This window comes from Electrona antarctica (assembly GCF_951216825.1).
Source record: "Electrona antarctica genome assembly, chromosome: 21".
Taxonomy (NCBI): domain Eukaryota; kingdom Metazoa; phylum Chordata; class Actinopteri; order Myctophiformes; family Myctophidae; genus Electrona; species Electrona antarctica.
The window spans coordinates 34,296,765-34,314,669 of NC_136802.1; the positions used below are offsets into that span (position 1 = coordinate 34,296,765).

General features: G+C 43.8%; 1 protein-coding gene across 1 annotated transcript in view; it reads left to right on the top strand.

Moving 5' to 3' along the window:
• Positions 1 to 11,763: 11,763 nt before the first annotated feature.
• LOC306914349 (retinal guanylyl cyclase 2-like) overlaps positions 11,764 to 17,905 on the top strand; it is a gene marked incomplete at both ends in the record, with an annotated part of 21,769 nt that continues 15,627 nt past the window's right edge. Inside the window, 8 exons of the mRNA XM_079491345.1 lie at positions 11,764 to 11,791; positions 11,912 to 11,990; positions 12,406 to 12,531; positions 12,644 to 12,663; positions 13,932 to 14,192; positions 15,341 to 15,571; positions 16,292 to 16,447; positions 17,723 to 17,865. Of these exons, the coding sequence (XP_079347471.1) occupies positions 11,764 to 11,791; positions 11,912 to 11,990; positions 12,406 to 12,531; positions 12,644 to 12,663; positions 13,932 to 14,192; positions 15,341 to 15,571; positions 16,292 to 16,447; positions 17,723 to 17,865 (1,044 nt within the window). The remainder of the gene's footprint in view (positions 11,792 to 11,911; positions 11,991 to 12,405; positions 12,532 to 12,643; positions 12,664 to 13,931; positions 14,193 to 15,340; positions 15,572 to 16,291; positions 16,448 to 17,722; positions 17,866 to 17,905) is intronic.

Genomic DNA, 17,905 nt, shown 5'->3' on the forward strand with positions numbered 1-17,905 from the left:
GAACGAAATTAAGGAAGGATCAGCTGTTTGCGATCACTTTTTGTAAATGCCGACGCGACGTGGGTGTACTACGAAACCTACACTCGAATTTGGGGCAGAATTTACACTCATTGATAAATGAGGGCCAATGTGTACTGATTTATGTGATGTTTGGATAAACTCTAAATTAGTATTTTCTGTCTGTCTGTCTAGTCTGTCCTCAGACTGTCTGTCCCTCCAGGTGTCTCACAACACGACCTGAACCCAACCGTGTTCACTCTACCAGAAGACAGGTACATGCTCATGCACGCACAATCGCACATGCACGCACGCGCACATGCGCATGTGCACATGCATACAGATGTACGCAAAGGATATCAAGCCAAGGAAACACAATTATAGAATGACATTACGATGCATAAAACGAAACTAGTAAAAACATCAAATAGAATTTTAAGATGAAATATAGCTGCGATAAGGCGGGACCAAGAAAGAAGGCAATTAGCAATAAGAACAATATGCACAATTTGCCATATAAACATTGAAGACTGAATTTGAGAAAAAGAAGACCATGTTATTGTGCCAGGGTCAGTTTTTATTGTGGGGTGGGGGGCAGGGTTCTTGAAGACTCATATACACTGAGTTGTCGGTACCCAGATTGGAACCCATGACCTTGTGGTCCAAAGTCAAGAGCTGTAATGACTAAGCTAGCTGAACACAATCACTTGTTTCATTGTAAACAGTATAGGTGAGGGCATATATGAAAAAAAGGCACCTTACCCTAAAAAAATTGCAACAGAAGGTTTCTCAACTGTTTTGTGTAGTATTAGGTGTCCTTAATAACATACTAAAAGTTTACCAAAGTTTGACCATGCGAAAGGTGTCATTTTCAAGATGGCCGCCGCCAGTTCTTAAAAGACCATTACTCATCCATTATTCATCCTAGACAAGTAATTTTGGTGTCTAACCCTATGTTTTAGTTATGTAGGAATCCAATTAGCTTATATAAATTAGAGTTATGATTATAATAACTAGTGTATTTGAAAAAGTGGTTATAAGGTGGTTATAAGTGGTTTTAAATGTTCAAAATGAACGCTTTCCAATATAAATTTACATTTATCCTTTTTCCACGTGCCATAATGCCCATCATTGGTGATTTTACTTGTAATTCAAATTATGTTGAAGCTTTCAACAATTTACTTAAGGAATAAATACATTATTACTGTGTGGTACTGTGAAATTAGTCAAAACAGGGCCGCCATGAGAGACTCAATGGAATACCTATTTTTATTATTGGGTGTGTCTGGACCCTTATTGTGCATATTTACAAGATGGTGGCTCCCCGAAATAGTGCTTTACCATGATTTCTACCATGATTGTTGACTGTTTTGGCAAACACAAGCAATATTAATCCATTGGCTAAGATTCATGGCACAGAAGGAACATATTTTCTTGAGCTTGCATATTGTCAAAATGGCTGCAAACATGAAAAAGAAAAGAGACATTACATTTCCTGTCAGATCCTATTACCCAGGGGGGCAAACCACCCCTTTTTGGATACCTGCATTTGCCATAACATCAAAGGTTGTCCACCAGAAATATCTATGACCCAATAGAATCACAACCTATATGGACACACCGGTCAATTTCTTTGCTGGAAATCCAATATGGCCACCACAATATTAACCCCCTTTAGCCTATAATGCGGGTGAATAGGGCAACATTTTTAACTGAGGGATATTTCCACGAAACAGGTTGATCAATGATATGAATACCATAATGGTTTGTATTGGAAGTTTCCATGATATCCAATATGGCCACCACAATACTAGCACCCAGAAAATAGGTTTGGCTCTAAATTCTGAACCAGATGAGCTATAAATACAAACTCATGGTTTCTAACCACGAGAGATATATACTGTAAATATTTTAGCCATCATTTCCCTCTATTAAGTATTATTGTTCTGGGGTGTTTCTTTGCAGAAAGGCATCCCTCTGGCTGTATTTTGGTTTTGTTCTACTGTTTCTGTTGGCATTTCCTCTGTTTATGTTGACAATCATCCCTGGCAGGGACGTGCATCGCCAAGCCGGACATCCCTTCACTGAGTATGGATGGTCTCTCAGTGATGGTCCCCTGTCCATCTAGAGCCAGCCTGGCCTATGCCAGAAAATCTGTTCATGTGCCAGGGACTGGAGACAAGATGCAGCAGGAGCTTCACTCCATTCCTATATGATGCATCACCATTATCTTGGACTCTGGCTGGCATCCTGTCATGAAAGGACGCGATGAGAGAGATCAATGTCCCTGGACAGCCAAACTTGCCAGGGATCTGCCACAGGCCCTCACGATTGACTGTGTGAAAGGCCTTGGTGAGGTCGACAAACACCATATAGAGACCCTTCTGCTCTCTGCACTTTTCTTGCAGCTGGCAAATGGAAAAGATCATGTTACAGGTACCTCTGCCTCTGTGGAAACCACATTGGGATCCAGGGACAACATTCTCAGCATGGCTGATTAGCCGGTTGAGGATGATTCTTGCTAAGATCTTTACTGTGATGTTCAGGACTCAGGAGGGCTATACCATGATGGTTATCGCAGTATGCCCTGTCCCCTTTCCTCTTGTAAACATGCACTATGGATGCGTCCTTGAAGTCTGGAGGGACTTCCCCCTATCCAGATTACCTGGTACAGGTGCCATGCCTCCATTCTTGTAGATGTCTGCAGGCAACCCATCACCTCCTGGTGCCTTTCCAGAAGTGGGTTGTTGGAGTGCTTTCACTGTCTCTGCACTGGTGGGGGGGGTCAGCCAGATCAGCTTTGATTGGCAGCTGGGGTATCGTGGCAATATCCTCTTCGGAAATTGAGGACTCTCTGTTTAAGACCTCACTGAAGTGCTCTTCCCAGCGTGCTAGGATGTCACTCTTGTCAGTGAGCAGGACACTTGTCAGAGGAGCGGACTGGAGTTGAGCCAGTGGTTTTGGGCTCATAAAGAGCACACAGAATGATGCATGCATCTGAAACATTCCCAGTCAGGAATGGAGTGAAGCTCCTGCTGCATCTTGTCTCCAGTCCCTGGCACATGAACAGATTTTCTGGCAGCCTTTGATACAGCTACATGATATTGTCTTGTTCATTGACATAGGCCAGGCTGGCTCTGTAGATGGACAGGGGACTGCATTCCCGTCACTGAGAGACCATCCATACTCAGTGAAGGAAGGGATGTCCGGCTTGGCGATGCACGTCCCTGCCAGGGATGATTGTCAACATAAACAGAGGAAATTCCAACAAACAGTAGAACAAAACCAAAATACAGCCAGAGGGATGTCTTTCTGCAAAGAAACACCCCAGAACAATAATATCTTTCGTGGTTAGAAACCATGAGTTTGTATTTATAGCTCATCTGGTTCAGAAGCCAAACCTATTTTCTGGGTGCTAGTATTGTGGTGGCCATATTGGATATCATGGAAACTTCCAATACAAACCATTATGGTATTCATATCATTGATCAACCTGTGAAGTTTCGTGGAAATATCCCTCAGTTAAAAATGTTGCCCTATTCACCCGCATTATAGGCTAATGGGGGCTAATATTGTGGTGGCCATATTGCATTTCCAGCAAAGAAATTGACCGGTGTGTCCATATAGGTTGTGATTCTATTGGGTCATAGATATTTCTGGTGGACAACCTTTGATGTTATGGCAAATGCAGGTATCCAAAAAGGGGTGGTTTGCCCCCCTGGGTAATAGGATCTGACAGGAAATGTAATGTCTCTTTTCTTTTTCATGTTTGCAGCCATTTTGACAATATGCAAGCCCAAGAACATATGTTCCTTCTGTGCCATGAATCTTAGCCAATGGATTAATATTGCTTGTGTTTGCCAAAACAGTCAACAATCATGGTAGAAATCATGGTAAAGCACTATTTCGGGTAGCCACCATCTTGTAAATATGCACAATACGGGTCCAGACACACCCAATAATAAAAATAGGTATTCCATTGAGTCTCTCATGGCGGCCCTGTTTTGACTAATTTCACAGTACCACACAGTAATAATGTATTTATTCCTTAAGTAAATTGTTGAAAGCTTCAACATAATTTGAATTACAAGTAAAATCACCAATGATGGGCATTATGGCACGTGGAAAAAGGATAAATGTAAATTTATATTGGAAAGCGTTCATTTTGAACATTTAAAACCACTTATAACCACCTTATAACCACTTTTTCAAATACACTAGTTATTATAATCATAACTCTAATTTATATAAGCTAATTGGATTCCTACATAACTAAAACATAGGGTTAGACACCAAAATTACTTGTCTAGGATGAATAATGGATGAGTAATGGTCTTTTAAGAACTGGCGGCGGCCATCTTGAAAATGACACCTTTCGCATGGTCAAACTTTGGTAAACTTTTAGTATGTTATTAAGGACACCTAATACTACACAAAACAGTTGAGAAACCTTCTGTTGCAATTTTTTTAGGGTCAAACCATAATTGCACCTGTCTAGTAACATCATTCAGTGTTTTTGGTAGTATGTGTGTCCTCATTTTGGGCATGTCATTATCCATTTCTACAGTGTCCACTGTTCATGTGTTCATGTACAAACTTCTCTTCAACTGGGATTTCAGATAATGGTCCATAGATTGTGTGTAGAACTTTTTCATGCAAGTTGCTCAAAAATCAGGGCAGAGAATCGGGTATAAGCATTTTTCAAACTGCTCAATATGGCGGAATATCTGAGGGCGGAGCTTACTGGTCAAAGTGACAGATGTGTTCCCCATGAGTCAAGGAACATGTGGAAACAATGTGACTTTTGGGCAAATGAGGCATGAGTTATGTTTTCATTTTCATTTTCAAAAAAAGCGCCCCACTTTGGCCTATTTCACAAAACAGCAATTTGCATTGGCTCATAAAACCTTCAATTTCTAACAAAAAAAAAGTACTGCGATTTGTTTGTCCGTATAGGTCCAAAGTTCACGTGTAGAAGTTTTCGTGCATTTTGATCAAAGATCCTGGGAGGAGATAGATTTGAACTGTTTTTCATATAATTCAAAATGGGGGGTGTTCTAAAGGTCAGAGGTCAAAAGTCAGAGCACGAAAGTTGTTCGGCATGAGGAGATGCATGTGTGTATCGACGTTATATTGCAGACGGTCAAACGGTTCATGAGCTATGCGTGGTCAAAGTTTGCATTTTCAATTGAGTGCTATAGCGCCACCCTTTTGCCAATGGTCATGGGCTTCGCTTAGTCACCGTTTGGCATTGCCCTCTACCAGATTCCCGCGTTTCGCGAAAACCGGTTCAGCCAGAACTGCTATTTTTGGAGGAAGAAGAAGGAGGAGAAGAGAAAAAAAAGACAAACAATAAGGGACCAACATCCCTTTGGGACGTACTTGGTCCCTTAATAAAACGAAACATAATGATTTCAGTTCATATTATGTTATATTCAGAACAGAAATCACCTAACTCAGTTAATCGGTAAGCTGTTTACACAAGAACTATGAACCTGTGTGTGCATATGCGTGTGCGCGCGTGCGTTGTATTGTTGTGGTATTTAGAGTGCCCGTGTGAGTGTGTGTCAGGCTGGTGTGAGCTAAGCATGCGCTCACGCACACACACACACGGCTCTGTTCTTGCTCATTTAGCGTTGTGGAGAGAATAGAGGAACTATTCAGACACTGTTAAATGAGCCTCTCTCTCTCTCTCTCTGTATATTTTTAGACTTCATAGCAACCGAACCAGAGAGAGAGAGAGAGACCTGCAGTTTGTTTAGGATTTTTATAGTTTGTGATTCTAGGAGTTTTTGAGTGGTGTAAACCACTCCTACAACTGGCTTTGTTGAGTGGTGTAAACCACTCCTACAACTGGCTTTGTTAGTTTACGTGTCTGTTCGTACCAAAAAATGAGCATGGTTGCTATGGTCACCCAGTTCACCCGGGTGTGATTTCAGCTTTGTTAGTTTACGTGTCTGTTCGTACCAAAAAATGAGCATGGTTGCTATGGTCACCCAGTTCACATGGGTGTGATTTCATTACGTCAGACTTTACGTCAGACCACAGCTGATCAGTCTATATAAGACCTTACACCACTCAGTTCACACGGGTGTGATTTTTCAGATAATGTGGAACATACAAACTAATAGTTGTGATTGTAAGAACAGAAAGGAAACCTTTCTCAGATGACCTGAGATGCTGTGGATGGTTCATGATATCATAAAATCACCTGAACTATTCAATACTTTTAAACCAATAGTAGTGTATAGTAGTCTCTGCTGCCATATATGGCGGGGCATACCGCAGCTACTTGTGAGTGTGACATGAGTGACATGCGTGTTGTATCATGAGGACATATGAGTTTGTGAAATAGTCCGGCAGGCAACAGGTTTCTTTTGTTTAAAGTGGGAAATTTGGTATATAGTTTTTTTTTATTGGCCTAAAATATTGTCTATACAGTATACATTCATGAATCCACTTGCTGACCGGCTGTCAGCATTGAGCTTTTTTGTTTTATTGGGGATATATCATATATGTGACCATACCATTATAAGGCAATATTTTCTAAATGTCATTATGCCTTATGTAGCATGTGATTTGCACGAACACTCCTTGGGCCAAAATGTGCTGACCTCATCACATTTGAGATGATGGCTCTGTCCGTTTTTAGCCCAAGGAGTGTTTTTTGTGCAAAACAAATGCTTGGAATGGGTTCAGAATCATGAAAACCACCTAGTTTGACATGTCACATGCTACTTAAAGCATGATGAAATGTTGTCAATTGTTTTGATCAATTAATATTAATGGTATGGTCACATATAATCCCCTATAAATTGCTCAATATCGACAGCCGGTCAGCAAGTGGATTCATGAATTTAGGTATACTAGGTCCTTACCCGTTCTAATATATGAACAGGAAATGATGTACAGTGTGGGTAACGCAATATAATAGATCACATTGATTGGGAGGGAATTGTTAACGGATGATCTTGGGAAGTTGGGTTGAACTTGGGCACAAAATGAATGGTATTATATAAGATAGATAGATAGATAGATGGATCATCGGCAATCATAGGTCATTGCACTGTCACAGTAATGTAACTTTGGGAGTGTATAGAGACGAAATGTTTTTATAATCGTCATGGGGGCCCGATCCGATCGTCCCTGGTCCAATTCCTCATGGGTTGCCCTGGCCCCCCGGCCCCCACAGACTCTACGTCACTGAGTGTAGCCAAATGGACCCGCTCATTCCATGTTGTGGTCTCGAAACACCGCGTTGACAGTGCATGTGTTGGCGCTAACGCACGTAACGTTGTTTGGTACTCGAAAAAAACCCTGTTGAATTTGTCTGGCACGGCAAAGGAGGTGGTGGAGGAGAGGAGTGTGTCACCCGCGTGCAGTTTAAACGTTTGCGGTGGTGGTAGAAGTAAGCAGGAGAGAAGTTCAAGTGGTAGGCGACCGTGTTCAATTTTGTGCCGAAATTCCGATGCTGCCTGTCTGCCACGCACCCCCCAGAAATGTTCCCTGTGTGGCTCTGCTGCGAGACACGGTCTAATTCCAAAAGGGGAGGTGCGGTGGGTAAAGGCTCATACATAGTCTGGATTTTCGGTGGTGGGGTGACCACCGAACTACAACATGACGTCACGAGCCATTATTTCAGCTCCGGTGGTCACCTCAGCACCGGAGCGGTGGTCACCTCACCAGCGTAAATCCAGACTATGAATGAGATTATCTGCGGGAAGATGGCGGGCAGCGAGCAGCAGTCTTGCTCTGTGTTAAGGAAGGTCTTAGACAGACTACGGTGTATATACCAAATTCCCCCACTCCACACCCCTGGCTGCCAGACTAAAAGTAACCTTTAGTGCAGTGGTTCCCAAAGTGGGGTCCAAGGACCCCCAGGGGTCCTTGAGGGAGTTCCAGGGGGTCCCCAGCTAAATGATAGTTTGGAACCAATGGACCCTTATGGGTCTGTAACTCAGAGAGTGTACAAATGGAACCAAATGGAACCAAATGGACCCGTTAGTACACTCTCAGAGTAAAATGTGGGGTCCCATAGATACAAATCACACCTGTGTGAAGTGAGGGGTGCTCTTATCGTACATCATCCAATATTTTTTTGTTGAGTGGTGCAAACCACTCCAACAACCAGCTTTGTCTGTATGTTTGTGTACCTGTATACATACGTGTCCGTGCAAAGGAGCATGGTTACTATGGTTAGTGTGTGACGTCACTGACATAGCTGATCAGACTATATGTGTGTGTTACAGTGATGCCGGTAGCAGCATGGTTGCCATTGACAACAAGATCGAACAGGCCATGGTAAGTGTTAGTGTAAATTGTGTGTATTTTATTTTAACATGACTCGCTTAAAACTCACCTCCAGACTATAGTATATATGTTATTATTATTATTATTTTTTTACTTGCGCAAGCAGAGCGCACAAGTAAGTACTGTAATCGGCTGCACATGTTGGTGTTGTCCGTCGGCCAATAGGGGACCACCGTTCTTGATGACGTAACTAATAGGTACGTTTGATAATGTATGTATGTATGTATGTATGTATGTATTTGGTTAAATGGGTTACTGGCCTAAAAGTGGGTCCTTTAAAACTGCTTCATTTTCTGAGAATGTGTTTGGTTCATTAGCCACCAGATGGCATACCTTATATGTATGTATGTATGTATGTATGTATGTATGTATGTATGTATGTATGTATGTATGTATGTATGTATGTATGTATGTATGTATGTATGTATGTATGTATGTATGTATGTATGTATGTATGTATGTATGTATGTATGTATGTATGTATGTATGTATGTATGTATGTATGTATGTATGTATGTATGTCGGGGTAAGAATGGTGGTCCCTTATTGGCTGTTGACAACGGGTCTAATGGATTTAGAACAGCAGTTGTAATAGACACTAGTTAGTAGCAGTACTTGCGCGCTCTGCTTGCGCACAAGTAGGCCATGTATGGCCTACTTGTGTGCAAGGCGCAAGTTGGCACCTCGACAGAGTGCATTTCTAGTTGTTGTTGTTGTTGTTAATTAATAATATATTTCTTGTTTGCAGGACTTAGTTAAAAGTCACCTCCAGACTGCAGTCAGAGAAGAGGTGGAAATGCTCAGAGAACAAATCAAAGAACTTCAGGAAAGAAATGATGAACTAGAGCGAGAGAATTATATCCTTAGATGTCTACACTGACACACACACACACACACACACACACACTCCTATTATACTGTACTTCTAATGTGCCTGTCTGTCCTAGCAAACTGTTAATAAAGTATTCAGTCAATCAATGAATATGTTTACTATGTGATCAATAAGTTTAGTTTTGTGGTGAATACCGATAAGGGATTTAATATAATATATTTTATATTAGACAACACTGTGAAAACAAGCAGAATATTTGGGGTTTGTTTTTTTTACATTTTACTATGAATAATTATTAGGTTGGTTTTGCTGTTGTCAGTAAATGAGAGCATCCATTTAATACTGCACTTTACTATTGGATTTTTTTGGTTTTTAAAACATAAATATTTTTTGTCTGCAAGAACCTTATATTGTATCTATATTATCAAATAAGATCCTTTCAGCAGATTTCCTGTGTTCTACTATTGCATTCACTCTTCAGTATGTAGAACAATGGGGACACCTGCTGGACAGTCTCTGTAACTACACCCTGCATCAGCGTCATTGAACCAAATGGACCGCCACAGGCCAGTCTGTTTAATTTTCTTAACAGTAAAAAAGGTACAGATTTATTCAAAAGGGTGCTAAAAGGACAACCCAATAGGCCCGGGGCTTGTTTCCATGTAATCGATGAATTTAAAGATAAACAATAATAATGCAAAACCTCATACATGTATACGGGTGGTAATACAAGTGTTGGTTGGGGGGGGTCATTTCTGGTGATAATCTTAGACTTGTTACAAACAAACAGCCTCCTGTTTTCTCCTGCTTCTGGAATGTTACTTTTTTACTCTTGCTTTAAGCATATTGTGTCTGGATTAACACCAGTCCCACATACAGTGTACAGTTGTGTACACACACACACACACATGTTTGTATCTAAATTGTATTTTAATGCAATTATAAAGATTTAAATAATTTGTGGTTATTAAGATGGCTCTTTTATTGCTTCAGTCGTCAAATCAATTTCTGTAGGCTTACTGTACTTGTATCAATCGAACTCCCACCAGAATCCTGGAAATGACATACTTTGCTACAAGTCCCCCAGACCCCCGCTTGGTCAGTGTCACCCACGCAAAAATTTTCTTTGGTGGGTAGATCGTGTTGAGCTGGTCACTGTGAAAGTAGCTCTCAAGTCAAAACAGTGTAGGCACCGCTGAATTAGGGGTTCAGAGTCTTGCTCAAGGACACTTCGGCATTATCTCTGGGCGAGCCCGGGATCAAACCGGGACCCCAGTGGCCGCTCTACCTCCTGAGACTCTGCCGCGTATACATGTACACAGATACATGGGTGTCTTTGTGGTGTAGTTGAGTATCTTGTAGACCAGGACCATTGAAGTGGTTGGACAGAGTTGTAGACGTGAGGCCCAGCAGTATACTAGTCCGTTTGCTTTGGTAGAAACACTAACGCCCCCTTGTGGTGTGGCTCAAACATAGATTAGGACTGTCGTCCGAGTTAACTCATTTAATTGCAATTAACTCACCGTTATGTTAACCACGATTAATTATTTTAATCGTGATTAATCACATTTCTTTATTTTAGCCATTTGGCCTATAATCGTAGTCGATGTTTCTCAACATGTGTGTCCCCAAATTGTCAGTAGAAGCCTAAGTGTATACAGGATATGTGCACATTTCTAAAGTGACAATTTAAGGATTTTTAATTATTTTATTAAACCGCTAAAATACATTTTCATCGTGTCAAAAGTAATCAACAAACTATACTTAAAATACATGATGGTAACATACAGTACTTTCGCATAAAGCCAGCATATGTTTTCACTCCCATGTTAATAAATATCCCTCTGAAGTACATTGTGAACAAAAATAAATCACACATGTGTGAAGTGAGGGGAGCTCTTATCATCATCATCATACTCTACATCACATTCCGTGCTGAGCCAATCAAATCATCACAAATGTAATTTCACGTTGTGTGTGTGCGTGCGTGCACGTTTCCTAAGGGTTAAATGTGTTGATCCTAATCTGGATTTACTGCAGCCTGGAATAGATTACTCTCTGTTGTCATGGCAACCAGCAAGCACAAGGTCATGCACTCTGTGTGTTTGTGCGTGTGTGTGTGTGCTGTAGAGGGGAGAGGTTTTTGGTGTGTAGATCTTGTCGAGCATTAGATGATAGATCATATATCTGTTGAGCTGGTCATTGGGTTATAGGGTTAGGGTTAGTTATATATACGTTAGTTTGGTGTTAGGGTTAGAGTGAGTCATTGTGAAATTCAGTAGCTCTCAAGTCAAAACAGCTAGACACCCCTCACTGCCTCACATCTAGTAACCTCTCCCTTTACCTCCTCCTCTCTCCCCCCCCCCCCCCCTTTCTCTCTCTCTCTCTCTCTCACTCTCTCTCTCTCTCTCCCCAGGGCTGGACTGGGTCAAAAATCTGGCCCTGACATTTGGCCCAGTCCGGCCCAACACAACCGGCAAGTAGATTCTCTACTCCCCCCCCCCCCCCCCCCCCCCCCCCCGTTCTGTTGAGGCTCACACAAACAAACAAGCACTAATACCACAATTTTTATACTGGAAAAACATGACTCCATGTGCAAAACAATATGAAAGCAAAAATTTAAAATGGGGAGACCCAGACCCAGTCCACCGGGTATACGCCCTGTACGTCAAGTGGCCAGCCCTCTCTCTCTCTCTCTCTCAGGGTTACCACACCTGAGCCGACAGCCGCGGACGTTTTCTCTGTCGGCCAGCTTCTTTTCCGTTTTTTTAGACAGCTTCACCCCTGCGGCCGACTGCTGCGGGGGCAAGCGTTTCCGGGAATCTGGCCATCGCGGCAACCTGCCACGTGGGTGGAGCTTAATTTCCATCCACCAGCTGTCTAAAACCCGGAAAAGACGCTGGCCGACAGAGAAAACGTCCAAGGTTGTCGGCTCAGGTGTGGAAACCCTGTCTCTGTCCCCCTCTCTCCTCTCTTCTCCGCTCCTATCCTCCTCCCCTTCCTCTCAGCCAATCACAGCTCAAGATGACAACTTTCAGCCAATCACAGCACAAGATCACATCTAGACTTCATCTCTGACTTATAGATATATTGGTTGATAGATAGAAATTAATGTACAAGTATGTACAATTCTCGTCCGCTGAGCTAATAGAGCTAAATAGATTTGAACCGGCTCTCATGCACAATCGCTGAATAAATATAGTTTATTAAAGGTTGTGTCCAACCAATACACAACATTTATGAATGTGGGCGTGTGTGGTGCCCAGGTGGGGGGCTGAAAGTAACCAATCGGAGCGCATAAACAGGGACCAATCGGAACGCTTCATGGTGATAGAGAAGGTGTATGTGTGTGTTCACAGAGAGCTGCAGACCCTGATGGACACACTGAACCGGTAGGGGTGTGTGTGTGTGTGTGTGAGAGAGAGAGAGAGAGACAGATCTTTATATTATAGTATTTGACCGATGTACCACATGGATGTGTAATGTTGCGTTGTGCGTTTGTAGATTGGCTGTTGTCCACAAATGTTGGCGACAGATGGGTCTAGAGATCTACAATAATAATTAACTACATTAAACATATGACAATGTTTAACTGTAGTTCTGTTACATATACATTCACATTCATAGTTAAATTAAGTGTTAAATATAGCTCTATTGTGACACTAATCATTGCTATATAGACTAGAGTGTTTGTTCAGTAACAGTGTTAAATAGCTTTATATTGTGATAGTAATCATTGTGTGTGTGTGTGTGTGTGTGTGTGTGTGTGTGTGTGTGTGTGTGTGTGTGTGTGTGTGTGTGTGTGTGTGTGTGTGTGTGTGTGTGTGTGTGTGTGTGTGTGTGTGTTGTGTGTGTGTGTGTGTTCAGTAACAGTGTTAAATAGCTCATATTGTGACAGTAATTGCTAGAGTGTGTGTTCAGTAACAGTGTTAAATAGCTCATATTGTGACTGTAATCATTGCTATAGTGTTTGCTCTCAGTAAGAGGTTGGTGATTTTTAGCATTAGCTTATCAGCTTTGCAGCTAGCATTACCAGCATTAGAGGCTTTAGGATTAAAGCTCACAGACATTGTGTCACTCTATAGGCAATAGGATGTACTGTATGCCCCTCTAGGCTATGGGATGTACTGTAAGTTCCTCTAGGCTATAGGATGTACTGTATGCCCCTCTAGGCTATGGGGTGTACTGTACGTCCCTCTAGGCTATGGCAGTGGCGTATCCAGGAATTACGTTTTGGCCAGGCAAGATATGTACATTTTCGTCTCCCCGCGCACAATCGTAGCACTAAAGGTTTTCAAAGAGATATACCTGCTAGACGAGTAGGATACAAAGGCTGAAAGGCATGCATTTACATTCCAATGGGTGATTGAGGGCCGCGCTCTACCGCAACGGCCAATCAGCTGTCCATTTTAATAGTTCTCAGGTCTTGTTTTTGTCCTTTTTTTCTCATTTCTCATGGATTTTGGCCAGGCCAAAAATGGATTTGGACAGGCGGACGCCTGCCCTCGCCTTATTGTAAGATACGCCTCTGGGCTATGGGATGTACTTTACGTCCCTCTAGGCTGACTGTGACACTACTGTATAGATCCCATAGCCTAGTGACTGGCTGGTGGAACGTGCTGGTGGATGGTTGGTGTGTGCTGCTGATAGCTCAGCTTATTCGATATTCGTCGTATGATGGTGCCTTGCGTTGCAAATGTGCAGCACATCCCATAGCTACAGTATATCCTATAGCCTAGAGGGATGATTGCTCTGTGATCGTTCATAAAAAACGCTTTCCTTTTCCTTTCAGTTTTGCACGTAATCGTCAGGATGCTGTGCTCCCATTGGTCAGTAGGAGTGTGGCTGTGGTCGTCTCTGATTGGCTCGCCGGCGGTGTGGGCAGCGACCTTCAACCTGGCCCTGATTGGTCCGTGGAGATGTGACCCGATGTTCTCTAGAGCGCTTCCTTCGGCCGCGGTGAACATGGCGTTGTCCCGGTTACGACTGGACGACAGTCTGACCTACAACTACGCTGTCACCCTATTGGAGGAAGACTGCTCTCTGTCTAAAGGTAATTATCATTAGCATATTAATTAACTACCTAATTAACCAGTCTAAACTACAACTACGCTGTCACGCTATTGGACGAAGACTGCTCTGTGTTTAAAGGTCATTAACACATTGGGCCAACGCTGTAATCGTCGCGGTCAGCCTTTATGATCGTCAAGCGGTAGATCCGGATATGGTCCGACACCACACAAAGAACGGAAAAAACATTGCATGGATGCACCTGGGACGTGTCCTCAGTGATGTATCCCAAGGTCATCACCTGGGACGTGTCCTCGGTGATGTATCCCAAGGTCATCACCTGGGACGTGTCCTCAGTGATGTATCCCAAGGTCATCACCCGGGACGTGTCCTCAGTGATGTATCCCAAGGTCATCACCTGGGACGTGTCCTCGGTGATGTATCCCAAGGTCATCACCTGGGACGTGTCCTCAGTGATGTATCCCAAGGTCATCACCTGGGACGTGTCCTCGGTGATGTATCCCATGGTCATCTGGGTTTCGGGTCTTGCAACATCATACCCCTCACTCGGGTGACCCAGCCGGGGTGATCAAGTCCCGACTTACGTCCCAGTAGCTATACCCTCGATCAGTCCCATTTGGGAAAGACCAGGGCCACACAATCCGCCACTCCCGAATTACTCTGCCGGGACTGTGAGGTCTGGCGCGTGGAAGGACTAGGCTCTGTGGGTTGACTCCTGTCCGGGCCCCTTCTACGTCTCACCAGGTCCACTCCTGCTCTCACCAGGAGTACAGCCAGGACCTGTGCGTTGCACCAGACTCCCAGCACCAGACACTTCATTCAGGAGTGGCGGATTCTTGAGCCGCAATGGTTCTGCAGGCTCCACCTGGGCAATGGTGGTGCTGCAGGCTCCGCTTGCGGCTCGAACTTGCGGCTTGAACTACACACAGGAACAGTGTTCCTTCCATGCACTTACGTCTTACCGGGGAAACTCCCCCCTGTCGGCTTGGCGGCTTGGACGCTCACTCATGCATAGAAGGAAGCATGAGGTCAGTCCGTTGCTCTACCCAGGTTGGCGGAGGGAGTATAGAGCCCAGGATTACATTAGATAATTGGCACTGGGTGAGAAAATGGGTTACAAAATCGTGAGATAAAGTGCTTTCATTTAAACATGTTTTTTTTGATTGGCAGCTATGACTCAGCTGGCTGACATGGAGGGAGATGGCCACGCCTACATCGGACCCTTTAACCCTGCCCTCTGCCACGCTGCGTCCCTATTCGCCGAGCACTGGGAGGCCGGGCTGGCGTCCCCGGGCTGTCTGGAAGCTGATTGGCCCAGCCTGCCGCCTATCACCCCTCCCAGCAAAGTTCTGTTTACAGTCCTCAGACACTTCGGCTGGGCTCATGTGGCTGTGGTCGCCGGTACGTCCACACACACAGACACACACACACACACACACACACACACACACACATAGATACCGAACCGGAGTGTTAGCCCCACCCCCCGCTATTCATTTCAATAGAAGTTGCTCAGTGGCGTTTTGCAGCACCCGGAAGACTGCCCGAAGTACAATTATAACTCAATGGCTCTAGCGAGCGGAAGTATTAGCCTAGGCTAGCCCGGACCTCAAATTTGCCAGTAGGTAGTGGCAGCTTCAACGTTGGATAGCCTTACTGGAGGCTTGGGCAGAACAGCTCGCAATTCATTTTCAATGGGAGTCACATGGTTTTGACAGAACAGCTCTGCTCGATGGGTGGGGGGGGGGGGCAGGACAGAGCCATCAAGCAAGGCTGTTTCTTCAAAACCACGTGACTCACACTGAAAATGAATTGCGAGCTGCTGTGCCCCCCTCTCCCCCCAGAACAGAGACAGAACATGTATTCTGTCTCTGTTTCAAATGCGTGGCCCAGACCTCCACACAGACAAACTGCCTAGAACAGCCCAAACAGAGCAATATTTGGCAAGTTGTTTGGTTTTGCTCTTTGTCATGCCAGCTATTGTTATTGTGTTAATTAACTGTGTGTGTGTGTGTGTGTGTGTGTGTGTGTGTGTGTGTGTGTGTGTGTGTGTGTGTGTGTGTGTGTGTGTGTGTGTGTGTGTGTGTGTGTGTGTGTGTGTGTGTGTGTGTGACATCACAGGACCATCTGACCTATGGGTGGGCACGGCACATGAATTGGGCTCAGCCCTCAGAGCTCTGGGCTTACCGGTTGGTCCGGTGGTTACCATGACGACTGAGAAGGGGGCGGGGGCTCGAGAAGCACTGACGGCCATCAGAGAAGCGGATGGGGTCAAAGGTCAGACGTTTGATGGATACATATCTCTGCTGTCGGGAAGAAACCACCTAACTCCAAAATATTCATTTTTCAGGAAATGAAAAATATATATTTTTCAGGAAATTAAGAAATCCTTTCATTTTTAAAACAAAGCAATACTGCCTCATCAAAGTTGGTGTTGTGACCCGGCCAGCTCGTCGGTCGCTTTGTTTCGGCCCTGCCGTAGCGACTCCGAGGACCCCCTAGGGGTCCCGGACCTCCTGTTGAAGACCCCTGCCGGTAGACGGAATAAGCAGACCGTGTCGAGGGTTTAAAGCAAAGGTACGCGAGGCGGCTGCGAATATAACATTTATATTAATTTGTTTAAACAATTAATGATATGAGTATTAATTAGTTTTTTAATTATAGATTAGGAACGGTAGCCTACGCAAGACTTTCCAGCGAAAGAGAGAAGTTGACTCGGTCGTATGAAGATACCAACACCAAGGACTCAATAGTGATGTCATGTCACTGTGGTTTATAAGCAAGAAGCTAGCTAGCTCCTTGTTTATAAGCAGGTTCTAGTCCGTGCTTACTTCTGTGTTGCAGCAGCACAACAGTGACATCACTATCTAATCCTTGGCATCTTTATCGCAGCCTTAAGGCCTATTCATAGTCTGGATTTCCGGTGGTGAGGTGACCACCGGAGCTGTAATAACGTGGAGCGGTGGTGAGTAAAAACAGAGAGAAGGGCTGGGAAGAGCGGTGGTTTGCTCTTCACCGCGGCTCAGTGACGTCATGTTGTAGTTCGGTGGTCACCTCACCTCACCACCGGAAATATTAGACTACGAATAACGCTTTAGTTTCACGTGCATTCATCCCTGTCAGGATCGCGCTAATGAAACACTAGACGTGATTATTATTTCATGTCAACATTCAAGTACAGCTATGTAACCCAAGTAGACATATTCCATCCTTATTGGCTAAGATTGGCTTCCAAAGATTGCATGAATGGCCGGTTTTGTACAACATGCCTCAAATCATACAATTGCTGTGAAACTGCTGTGAAACTTTGCACACACATCCCCACTAGACTGAGGAAGAACTGCCACAGAATCCGCATCGCTACTAGGGGAAGGCTTGTTTCCATTTTGGTCCTCTGTATAATATCGGAATAGGTCAGAATCGGATATCGGCAGAGATGTCCCTGCAAATATTCAGAGATAGGATATCGGTCATAATTTCATAATCGTGCACCCCTAGTTTAAACATTAATTAATGTGATGAATATTAATTCATTTCTCTTTCTTCTCCTAGTGGTCATCATGTGTATGAGCTCCGTCCTGATTGGTGGAGAAGACCAGAGAGAGTTCCTATTGGCTGCTCTGGACATGGGCATGACGTTAGACGGTTACGTGTTTATTCCATACGACGCCCTGTTGTATGCCTTGCCTTACCAGGTAATTAACATATTCATTAGCTCATTAACATAGCCTACTA